The sequence below is a fragment of the Musca vetustissima genome, unplaced genomic scaffold, assembly GCF_032173495.1.
Source record: "Musca vetustissima isolate MV318-11 ecotype Yass unplaced genomic scaffold, APGP_CSIRO_Mvet_v1 utg5085, whole genome shotgun sequence".
NCBI classification, from domain to species: Eukaryota; Metazoa; Arthropoda; class Insecta; order Diptera; family Muscidae; genus Musca; species Musca vetustissima.
Genome location: NW_026875044.1, coordinates 146681 through 159130, shown reverse-complemented (window position 1 = coordinate 159130; position 12450 = coordinate 146681). Strand labels below are relative to the sequence as shown.

Below are 12450 nucleotides of genomic sequence, written 5' to 3'. Positions count from 1 at the left end.
CAGGCTTAAGGCTAAGGTTTTTTTTGGGAGAGAGAGAGAGAAATGTGGCTTCCAGGAGTTGCTAGAATGAGAGAGCTTTTTTTTACATAAACGTGAAGGAGGTAGAGAAGCTTTAAAGCCTTGCTTGCAAATTGTTTGTTTTCTTAACGAACTAAATTATTTAACGACTAAAAATCATATGTGTCTCCTCTTCTTCTTCATTTTTTCTCAAACTGAGTTTTTTTTTGTTTTCTTTAAGCCTAGTTTGTTTCGAGTTTTTTTTGAGCCTTATTGATAACCACCAAATTTGCCTTGTTGTTGTTGTGCATTGCTATCGTAACCACCGTTATTGTAATTGCCACCACGTCCACCGGCACCCTGTTGACCACCATTGACCTGTTCATAACGAATCGAGGGACGATAACCATTTTGATCGGCTTCGTATTCCACGATTTGTTTACGACCATCGGGCAACAAAACATAGTAACGGCCAGTAGTGAAATCACCATCACGAGCCTCCATATGACCGAAATCATTGCCCGATTCATAATCTTGAACGTCATATTTGAATTCGTATTTGGCAGGACCGTAATTTTCTTCAGCACCACCATAACCGCCGGCATTTTGTCCATAACCTCCAGCAGCAGGAGCACCATAGGCAGATGAGGGAGCACCAGCACCTTGTTTGGGGAAAATGGCTGAGGTTAGAGCGGGAGCACCATAACTATTTGAGGGAGCAGCAACACCACCACCAGGGGCACCACCACCACGTTGAGGGGGCAAATAATTACTGTTGGGGGCCTGATACGAGTTCTGGGGTGGCAAGTAGTTGTTGGAGGGTTGTTGCTGTTGATTGGGTGGCAAATAGTTATTTGCTGGAGGTTCGGCAGAGACTACGGCAAGGCAGACCAAGAAAGCAATTGTGGTAAAGCACTGGAAAGAAAAAAATCGGGAAATTTGTGTGTTAAAAAATATTGTAATAATAAAAAATAAATAAATTCTAAAAAATAAAATTTTTTAAGGCTTGGATTTTTTTAAAATATTTTTTAGAGGCCAATAATAGGTTGTGGATTTTTTAAAAATATTTTTTAGAGGTCAATAATAGGTTGTGGATTTTTTTCAAAATATTTTTTTCGAAGCCTAAACAATGTCTGGATTTTTTCAAAAAAAAAAAAAAAAAAAGTTTTTTGATGTCCATTACAAGGCGTGGATGTTTTTAAAATAATTTTTAGAGGTCAATAATAGGTTGTGGATTTTTTAAAAATATTTTTTAGAGGTCAATAATAGGTTGTGGATTTTTTAAAAATATTTTTTAGAGGTCAATAATAGGTTGTGGATTTTTTCAAAATATTTTTTTCGAAGGTCGGGATTTTTTCAAAATATTTTTTTTGAGGTCCATTACAAGGCGTGGATTTTTTTAAAATATTTTTTTAGAGGTCAATAATAGGTTGTGGATTTTTTTAAAATATTTTTTTAGAGGTCAATAATAGGTTGTGGATTTTTTAAGAATATTTTTTTTGGAAGTCTAAACAAGGTCCGAATTTTTTCAAAATATTTTTTTTGAGGTCCATTACAAGGCGTGGATTTTTTTCAAAATATTTTTTTTCGAAGTCTAAACATATTTTTTCATGTCTAAACATCGTTGCTTTGAGTTTAACAAAAGACTTAAGAAACGAACATGTAATGGGTTCTCTTTTATTATATTGCCTTTATCATTCTCTCCTAAACAATTTCCCGTTTCACTACTCTGAGAGTGATGAGAGATGTTTTCTTATTGGAAATGATTGCTGAGATTGCTTCCATGTAAATAAAAGACTTAAGACACAAGCATCACACAAGCATTGCAGTATCACATTTTCTTCTCTCTCTCTCTCTCTCTCTCTCACTTTGTAGTCAAAGGGAGAAAGCAATGATAAAAAGACTTAAGACACGAACTTGATGTGTGGGGATACCAGTTTTTAAAATACAAAAGACTTAAGACACGAACATGAAATGGGTTCCCTTTTCTTATATTGCCTTTCTCATTCTCTCTAAAACAATGAAAGATGTATTCTTATTGGAAATGATTGCTGAGATTGTTTCCATGTAGATAAAAGACTTAAGACACAAGCATGGAGTAATTGCAGTATCACATTTTCATCTCTCTCTCTCTCTTTTTCTCTTACATTGTAGTCAAAGGGAGAAAGCAATGATAAAAAGACTTAAGCCACGAACTTGATGTGTGGGAATATCAGTTTTTAAAAGACTTAAGACACAAACTTGGGCAATTCGTATGGAAGGAAAAAATTATTCTGAAGGCATTTTAAATAAAAATATTAAATTATAGTAGTTATTAATTTTTTAAAATGAACAAATTGAATAATAAAAAATTAAAAAGAAAACAAATTAATAAAAAAAAAATTTTTATCTAATTTTTGAAATAAAAAAATTTTCATATTTTTTTTATAAAAAAAATTAAATTTATAATTTAAAAAATTTTTAAATTTAATTTTGTAATAAAACAATTGTACTTCATTTCTAAAGAAGAATCACAAGAAACCCTACTTTTTTGTAAATAAAATTATTAAAAAAAAAATTGAAAAAAAAAAATAAAATAAAAAAATATTTTCAAATGAAAAAAAAATTAACTTATAATTTAAAAAATGTTAAATCTAATTTTGTAATAAAACAGTTGTACTTCATTTCTAAAGAATATTCACAAGAAACCCTATATTTTTTTGTAAATACAATTATTTAAAAAATATTTTCGAAACAAAAATAAAATAAAAAAATGTTTTAAAATTTAGTTTAAAACAAAAAAAAAATATTTTTTTTAAATAATTTTATTTACAAAAAAAGTAGGGTTTCTTGTGATTTTTCGAAGTAACTTTTAAAATGTAAATTTGAAAATTGATAAATGCCCCTTTGCCAAATTGATTCACATTTAATTTTTGTATTTTTTTTACATTTATAATCCAATAAAAATGTTGTGATGACGAAATGATTTTTTTTCAAAATTTATTCAAAGCCATTCATTAATGTTTCACAGTTTAATCAGATCTATAATGTATAATTGATATAATTTTCGTTGCGGATGATTTCAAAGTTTATGTTAATAAAAAAACCAAAACAAATTAGTCAAATGTTTTGTTGCACAACAATGTAATAAAAATTATTGTCGTTTTTTTCAATCGACAAAGATTTGATGACATTATATTAACGTTTGTTTTTAACCGGCTCTTTTCGCATGTCAAATTGTTTTGCATTTGGTGTAATAGAATTGTTAAAATATTCATGATTTATATCATCAAGCAACGAAAATGCTGATACAAACAGATAACAACAACGACAAGAAAAATGTCAAAAGATTAAAATAAAAAAAAACTGGAAAAAATTATATATAACAATCATTCATTCACACACAGAAAAAAATCTTGAAAAAGAGGAAAAAATCTTCTAGACGGCACATGATTCACTTAATGTAAAGTTATTAGAGATAGGCAAAGCATAGCTGGCAAAACAGACAGGCGGCTGGACGGACAGACAAACAAGATTAAGATCTTAAGAAGCATGTTAATGCTTTGTAAACAATCTTTGTTTATTTTTATTTGTTGTAACTGTTGTTGTTGTTGTGGATGGTTGTCTCAACATCTTGGTGATTGATGTCTGCAGCATCTTTTTTTCTGTTTGTCAGACAAGCTGTTAGCACATTGTTAATCAATTCAACGGCAAACTGTTTATTATGCCTGGCGGATTTTTTTTGTGTAAAGAATTTTTTTGTTAGATGGTTGCTTGGATATATTTTTTTTTATCTAAATATGCTAATTAGAGATTGTCTGTTTTGACAGAATGCAGGGCAATTTTTTGTGATGCTGTTTTTGTTTTGTTGTTGTTGTTGTTGTAGTCTTTGTTGTAATTTTTGCTGTTTATAGTTAAAAGAGTAATTAGAGTAGATAATCAGAATTTTGGTTTTGGGAAAATGCCACAAAGAGCAATTATTTTTTTAATGGAAATTTGTTCTAATTGGAAAATATAAAACATAGTCAACATTTATGTAAAAAATTGGAAAAAAATATATTTTTTATTTTTTAAAAAAATTTTGAAACTTGAAAATTTATTTGATTTTTCCTAATATTATTTTTTTTAGAATACATTTTATTCAAAATTTAATTTTTTTTCATCAAAAAATTAATGTTTACCGTTCAAATTTAATTAAAAAATCAGAAAAAATATTCAAAAAATAATGTGATTTTTTTATAAAATTTTGGCCTTTGAAATTTTATTAGTTTTTTCCTAATTTTGAATTTTTAGAAAAAAAAGTGGAAAATATGTTAATTTTTTTAATTATTAATAATATTGATTTTTTTTTAATTTTTATCCTAAATATTTTGAAAGCTGAAATTTAATTTTTATTAATTTTTTTTAAATTTATATATTTTTTAAATTAATTATTATTATTTTTTTTGTAAAAATCATTATTATTTTGTGTCATTTTTGTAATTCATTTTTTATTATTTTATTAGATTTTTCCTAATTTTGAATTTTTAGAAAAAAAGTGGAAAATATGTTTATTTTTTAATTATAGATAATATTGATTTTTTTTTGAATTTTTATCCTAAATATTTTGAATGCTGAAATTTAATTTTTATTATTTTTTTTTTAATTTTTATCTTTTTTAAATTAATTATTATTATTTTTTTGTTAAATTAATTTCTATTTTTTGTCATTTTTTTAATTCATTTTTTTTCAAATATTTATTATTTTTTTATAAATTCGAAAATTTATTTTATTTATTTGTTTCTTTTATTTTTTTCTTTCTTTTTTTTTTTTTTTTTGAAAAACAATTTGAAACCATTTATTCATTGCCTCTTTGTCGGTGATTGTGCCTTTGTGTTGGTATGTGTTCTATAATATTTTTTTTTATGTTTAGCATGTTATTACAGTAATTATTTCTCAAAGGTGGTCTGTCTGGTGACTGTCAATAGTTTAGCTTTGGCTTTTAATTTTCTGACAATTTGAAAGTCGTTTTTTCGAAGACAAAAAAATATTTGTTTACAATGAAACTAATATACCTTGAGTATAAATAATAAAAATTCTTGAAAATTGTTGATAAAAAATATTTATAGTCAATTATTTGAAAGAACATTCCAGTACATAAACATTGATGATCAACATTTTTTATGTTATTTGAATTTAAAAATAATATTTATTTTTTATTTTATTTTTTGGAAATTATTTGAAAAAAAAATTATTATTTTTTTAGGCAAACTTTATTAACAATTTTTTTAACCGATTTTTTAATAAAAAATATTTGGTCGGAAAAGGTATCTTTCTACAAAAAAATAATATATGTTTATTTTTAATATTGCTATTTTTGAATAAAAAATATATTTCCAAAATGAAAAATAAAGCATTCATATTTTTCCAATTATTTTTTGTTTTTGTTTCAAAAATAAAGAATTTAAAAATTTTTATTTTTCGAATTATTTTTTTTTTAAATTTAGAAGACATAAATATATTCCCCAAAATTTTCCCCAGTTTGCTTAAATCATTCCATATTTAGAAATATTCATTTATTTATTACACATAAATGCTTCCGTCTCATTCCTCTTCTCATTAAAATCATTTATAGAGAATTTCTCTTTCATTTTTCCTCTCAAAAGTACTATTGCTTTGAAAACAATCAAAAGACTTAAGAAACAAACGTGAAATGGCAATATTTATTGCGCCTCTATTTCTACTTCTGTTCTAAATACTCAGAGAGTGTGTGATGATGAGAGAGAGAATATTATTTATTATCTTCAAAGAGAATTGGAAAACATAACGTTTCTAATTGGAGTGCAACATTATTTGCATTGGTAGAGATAAAATTCTCCCCCGTTATTGCAAAACAATGGTTGATATAAATTAAGAGACATAACCCTAAATTTTTGTCTCTTTTTTGTTTTATTTTAAATTTAAACACTTTATTTGGAATGCCAATTAATAAATATTTGTTGAAAGCCTGTCAAAGTAGACCACCTTTTTTATTAGATATATTTGTTATGCACATTTTTGTCTTTCTTTGGCTATTTTCTTCTTCTCCTCAGGCCATTAAATTTGTTTAATGAATTCCAAAAAAAGTTGGAATTTTTCTTCGTTTTGTGTCTTAATGTTTTTTTTTGAACGGCTGATAAATTATCTTATGATAATCAAAAAGTTGTCATCAAATGTGTATAAATTATATCACAATACGGAATAGAGAGGGATTTTTTTTTTTCAAAAAAGTGTTAAAATGTATTATTAATTAATCAAAAAAATGTGATTTTGTGGGTGCAAAAAATAATAAAAATTCATTTTTTATGGCAAAAAGAGATATTTTGTTATAAATTGAAAAAATACATATTTAAATTTTTAATTGATTTAAAATTTTTTTAATTTTTTTTGTTGATTTATTTTTTTTGTTTAGAAAAAAAAATTAATATTTAAAAAAAATGGCCTACAAAAAAAATGGTTACAAAAAAGTGTAAATAAAAATCAAATTAATAAATAAAATTTGTTTTTGAATGGATACAAATAATTGTATGTAGAACATAAAAAAACTATGTTAAAATAAAAAAAAATTTTTTTTTGCCTAAAAAATTTAAAATTTAAAAAAAATTTTAATTCTTATTTTAAATTGATTAAAAAAGTCACTTTGGGCCCATATTTTTTGTGTTTCAAGAACCTAACAATCAATAGCAAAATTTTTTCTCTACAAATTTTGAAATAAATCACATTATTAATTATTATTTTATAGTTTTTTTTTGCCGTCATGTTCCGTCACATAAAATTGAAATATTGTCAATTTATTTCCAAACCAGTTAAATAGCTCGAATCGTTAGTCTTAAAATTTGCATAATATATGACCAAAAATTGTATAGAGCCATAACAACAGAACATAAAATTCTATACCAAAAAAAGTTGTGACACATAATCCAACAAATCTTGTTAATAAATATATAAATGGGTCATAAATTGCAATTATGTGTTTCAAAAAAAAAAAAAAAAAAAAAAAAATACAACAACAATACATAACATATTTCATTTAACTATAAACTAGATTTTAAAGTTTCAAATTTCAAACTGCACAAAATGACAAGTCTATGAACTAACAATTAAAAAAAATCATTTCTAATTTTTGCTTAAAAAAACTTTTAATTAAAATCACTTGAAAAAAAATAAATTCTCAGGCATTTTATTTTATTTAAAAAATAATTAAATCCAAAATCACTTGAAAATAGTAAATTCCCAGGCATTTTATTTCACTTTCGAGTTCGTGTCTTAAGTCTTTTCATTAAGATCATTATCAATTGGCTTAAAAGAATCTTATTCGATTATCATTCTCTCAGACTCACGGGAAATTTATTGAGAAATAGTGTTAGGAAAACTTATTTCACGTTTGTGTCTTAAGTCATTTGTTTACATTGCCATCAATCTCATTAAAAATAAAATTCTCAGCATCATCCCTCACGAAAAAATCAAATTAGAAATGAATAGAGAGCAAGGCCACAGAAGACAAATATTTATTTTACATGTTCGTGTCTTAAGTCTTTTGATGACATTTATTCCCCAGGTATCACATACACATAAATATATCACATCATCAGGCTCTATGGCACTTTAAGAGTATTTACTCTCATTTCATGTTCGTGTCTTAAGTCTTTTGTTATGACTAAAGCAGAGATACGCGCATTGAGCGAGCATCTCTGCTTAAGACCCAATTGGAATGATATACTCTCTCTCTCATTCATTTCCTCACTGAATTCACTGGAATTGCAGTGAAGACAAACAAAAGACTTAAGACACAAACGTTGTTATTTTTGTTATTCTAATAATAAATGGATACTCTCGGCTATTATAAACTCATTCTCTTCAGCTTTTAATGATTGGAAATTATAGATGGTGAATACTAAAGACTTAAGACACGAACATTGGAATTTTGCAAATGACATTTTTCTTCTCTCTCACGCTGAGTTGTGAATGGTAAAAACGACTTAAGACACAAACTTTGTTATTTTTGTTATTCAAATAAGAATTTGATACTCTCAGCATTTTAAAACACATTCCCTTTAGTTTTTAATGGTGGAAATGATAGGGGGAGAAAGCAAAAGACTTAAGACACGAACTTTGGAATTTTGCAAATGACATTTTTCTTCTCTCTCACACTGAGTTGTGAATGGTAAAAAAGACTTAAGGCACAAACTTTAAATTAAATTAAAGTTTGCATCTTTAAGTGATTTATATATTTTTAAATTGTTGTAAATATTTTTTTAATAATTTTCAAAAAAAAAACAATAAATAAATAAATAAACATTTTATAACTAACAAATTAATAAAAAATAGATGCACCTGTGTATTTTGTATTGCCTATGGCTTGAGTAGAAAAAATATAATTAATTTCCCATTAAAAATAAATAAATAAAATATGCGTGTGTGCCAAAATAAATATAAATATTCATTCATGAACTTGAACTTTTCTTCTTCGCCTCTTCCTCTCCTACATCTTTTTCACTCTTTCCTCAAATATTTTCTGTAAAACATAAATCTTGTTTCTTTTTTAATATGCGTGCCTTAATGATTGTTAATTTGATGCTGTTTATTTTAAATACGATTATATATATTTATAAAAGATTTTAATGGATGCTGCTGGAGGTTTTGTAATATATTTATTTTGTTTGTTGATGGTGATAGAGGGCGGCCTCTTTTTTGTGAATCTTCAAGAAATTTATCAAATAGCTATTATGTTGTATACGGAAACTGGTTACATGCGATATTGATACGATTAATTAGTATGTATTCGATTTGTTATAAGGTCATTTGATATACTGAAACAATAGATTTCTTTTTGAATGTGGAAGGGAGAATATTTTATTAAAATATTATTTTGGAATATTGCAAACTGTGTTAAGGTCAAATCAAGAGATTTTAGACAAAAAAACAGAAAATTTATAAAAAATTAAATATTAATTAATTCAGAGAATATTTTAAAATATTTTTATTATTTTTTAGAAAATAAAAAAAATGTTATTTTAGAAAAATTTAAATATTTTTTTTTTTATTTTTTAGAAAATGGATCTAAATGATCTTTTTTTTTTTTTGCTTCAATTGCCCCACATTTAAATGTGTTTGCTTAGATTTCCTTGAGTAATTCAAATTAATAGCTTCAAAAACCCAGAGACTTGTTACTCTAAGTTAAACAAACAAAAAAATCATAAAACTGAACTACTTAAATTACGCCCAATTTTTGAATTGCACACAACACAAGTTATCTTTTTTCTGTTTTGTTTTTGCTCAAGTCACGATTATCTTATTTGCCACAATTTGCTTTTAAAACAAATTCAAATTGAAATGAAATGGTTGCCCGCACACAGATAACAATAGGCAACCTTAGACGACGGCATCATCATCATAATTTATAATGGGGGCTGTTTGATTATTACAGATCTTGGAAAAAAAAAACGATGATAATAAAGTGAACAAATAATGGAAAGAAAATGGGAATGACTTCATAAGGAAGAAATGGATTAGAAAGGCAATAGAAGGTTGATTTTGGTTGATATTTATGGAAGTTGAGACCTACATTTGATTTATAAGTGACACATTTAGCCATAATTTAACGAGTGTGGAGGAGAGTGATTTATTTTTCGAACGTTTTGGCAAAGTGCCAAAAAATTAGGGAAGTGGTAATAAATATTGGAAATGGCTTTTAGGGTGTTAGAGAAAATAAATTATTTTTTTGGTGTCATATTGTGAGACGTCAACAATTTTAACTAATGAAAAATTTTTTAAAAAATATTTTTAAGGTCCACCACAAGTCGGGGATATTTCAAAAAAATTATTTTCCAATATTCTACATTTTTTAAATAAGGCAGAGATTTTTTAAAGGTATTGGATTTTTAATAAAATTTTTTTCTAAGGTGGAATATAAATTATAATTTTTTGGGTGACATATTATGAGACGTCAATAATTTTAGCTAATGGAAATTTAAAAAAAAAATATATTTTTAAGGTCCACCACAAGTCGGGGATATTTAATTTTTTTTTCCAATATTCTACATTTTTAAATAAGGCATAGATTTTTTAAAGATAAGGTATTGGGTTTTTAATAGCATATTTCTAAGATATATTTTTTTATTTTTTTTAATTTTTTTTAATTGTAATTAAATATTTTTTCCATAAAAACCAGTTAAATTATTATTAATTTTCTTAAATTTCCTATTCTGGTTTTTAATCATTTTCCATTTCCAAATAAATATTATTTTCATTAATTATTTCTACATTTTCCCCGTATATTTCTAAAATGTATTATTTTTCCTTATTTTTTCTACTAATGTTTTTAATTTCTTTTTTATTTTCTTTTTTCCTAATATTTTTATTTATATTTAATTTTTTTCTAAATCATCATTCCTCATAATTTTCTAATATTTTTAGAATTTTTATTTTTCTACTAATTTTTTAATTTATTTTTTATTTTTATTTTTCCCAATATTTTTATTTATATTTAATTTTTTTCTAAATCCCTAAACTTTTTCCAATATTTGACAATTTCTATTTTTTCCTCCTAATTTTCTAATATTTTTAGAATTTTTTCTATAATTGTTTGCATTTATTTTGAATTTTTAACAAAATAAACTCTTTTCTAGGGTAATTTGAATAAATTTGCCAAAAGACTTAAGACACAAGCGTTATAAATTCATGAGTTTGCAGTTACTTTCACTCTTACGGTTATTACTCTTGCTCTCACTCCCATGCTCTTTGAATTGGATAACATTACTAATCATTGAAGGGAATCTAATAAGAAATGCTCAAAAGACTTAAGACACAAGCATCAACATTACAACATAACTCCGTTACTTTCACTCTCTTGACTATTACTCTTTCCCTTACTCTTTCTCTCTCTCTCTTGAATATAACAGTAGATGAACTAACAGAGATGGGCATAAAAGACTTAAGACACAAGCGCCATAATTACAAGGTAAGCCATTTACTTTCACACTCTCTCATGAATGTTACTCTTTCTCTCTTCCTTTAGAACACTAAGGAAACAAACAGAACTCAGCAAAAAAAGACTTAAGACACAAACACTTGAAATGCTTGATATCTCAGTTACTTTCACTCTCTTTGTTGTTACTCTATCTCTTACACTTTCTCTCTCTTTGAAATGAAATAACGTAACAAAAAATCATGATTGGAAAGACTTAAGACACAAACTTGGCAGGAAATAAAAATCACACCATTAGAGTTCTATATCACACTTTTTGTGTATTACACCAAACAAAAGACTTAAGACACAAACTTGGCAGGAGATAATATTGCACACATTTTCAAGTCTTTTAAAAAAAAATATTCCTTTTAATTTTTTTTCTCGTTATTTTTTGCACTATTATTTTCATGTCCTTTTTAAAATAGTTCTTATTTTTTCTTATATTTCTTTTTTTTAAATAAATTTAATTTTTTTATATACCTTCATTGTTGTATATTCAAAGCTTAGGTTTTGGGATCACACACAAAAAAGGAGTTTAAAGTGTTTTAGTTTTGTGTTTTTTTTTTGGTTTCTTGTACTTCTTGTGAAGAAGGTTGAATGGGATTTGATACTGTAACAATTTTGTAGGCTGCTATTTATATTTGCTATTGGAGTAAAGTGATGTTCGACCAAAAAGCAGAAACATTTGCACAAAACAACATTATCGTCGTCAACGTATACACTTATGGATGGATGAATACATAGACACACATACATACACTTAACATAGCATAGCTTCAGCAGCATAATAGACGAAAAGAAGAAGAAGCAAAAAAAAAAGAAACATCACAGTTTCTAAGTAGTTGTTTTTGTTAGTTTTTTGAAACATCAACAACAACCAAGAAAAAATAGTAACAAAAATCTTAATGAACAAAAATTCGCGCCAAATTTGTATGGTATTTGTTGTTGTTGTTATTATTGGTGGATGATGGTACACTTGCACGAAGAGAATGACTTCAAAACTCTCAAATGAAAAAAAAACACCAATAGCAACAACAACATAGAAAACTAAGTCATTACTCTTGTTGCATTCGACTCAACATAATGTTGATGCCTTGCAGCAATTTGAGAATCATTCGTTGGGGTCTTCAATGGGGAAATGGTTTTTAGTTGTATTTGAGACTTTAGCAAAGATAGGTTGAAACAAGGGAGCCCTTAGTGGTGTGAAGCACTTAAACAATATAAGTTTTAATTAAAGGGAATTTTAAGGATAATAAGGATAAATATTTTCTCATGTTTTTCTTTTTTAATTTTTTGAAGACCCATACAAGCCTTGGTATTTTACAAAATTATTTAAAGACCTACATAAGAAGTGGATTTTAAAAAAAATGGCTTGATTTTTTTATTTATTTTTTTTTTATTTTGAGAACTCATACAATGCGTGAATTTTTTTAAAACATTTTTGGATTTTCTACAAATATTATTTGATTTTTTACAAATATTTTTTT

The 12450-nt window shown here is 25.8% G+C and overlaps 1 protein-coding gene across 1 annotated transcript; it reads right to left on the bottom strand.

The window, feature by feature from the left end:
- Positions 1 to 235: 235 nt before the first annotated feature.
- On the bottom strand, positions 236 to 11558 carry LOC133337558 (pro-resilin-like). Its single transcript, XM_061545775.1, has 2 exons — positions 11444 to 11558; positions 236 to 912 (listed from the first exon to the last, which is right to left on the bottom strand). Exons 1-2 carry the CDS (start codon positions 11447 to 11449, stop codon positions 268 to 270), a joined length of 651 nt encoding a protein of 216 aa, XP_061401759.1. The 5' UTR covers positions 11450 to 11558; the 3' UTR covers positions 236 to 267.
- Between the last annotated feature and the right edge of the window lie 892 nt (positions 11559 to 12450).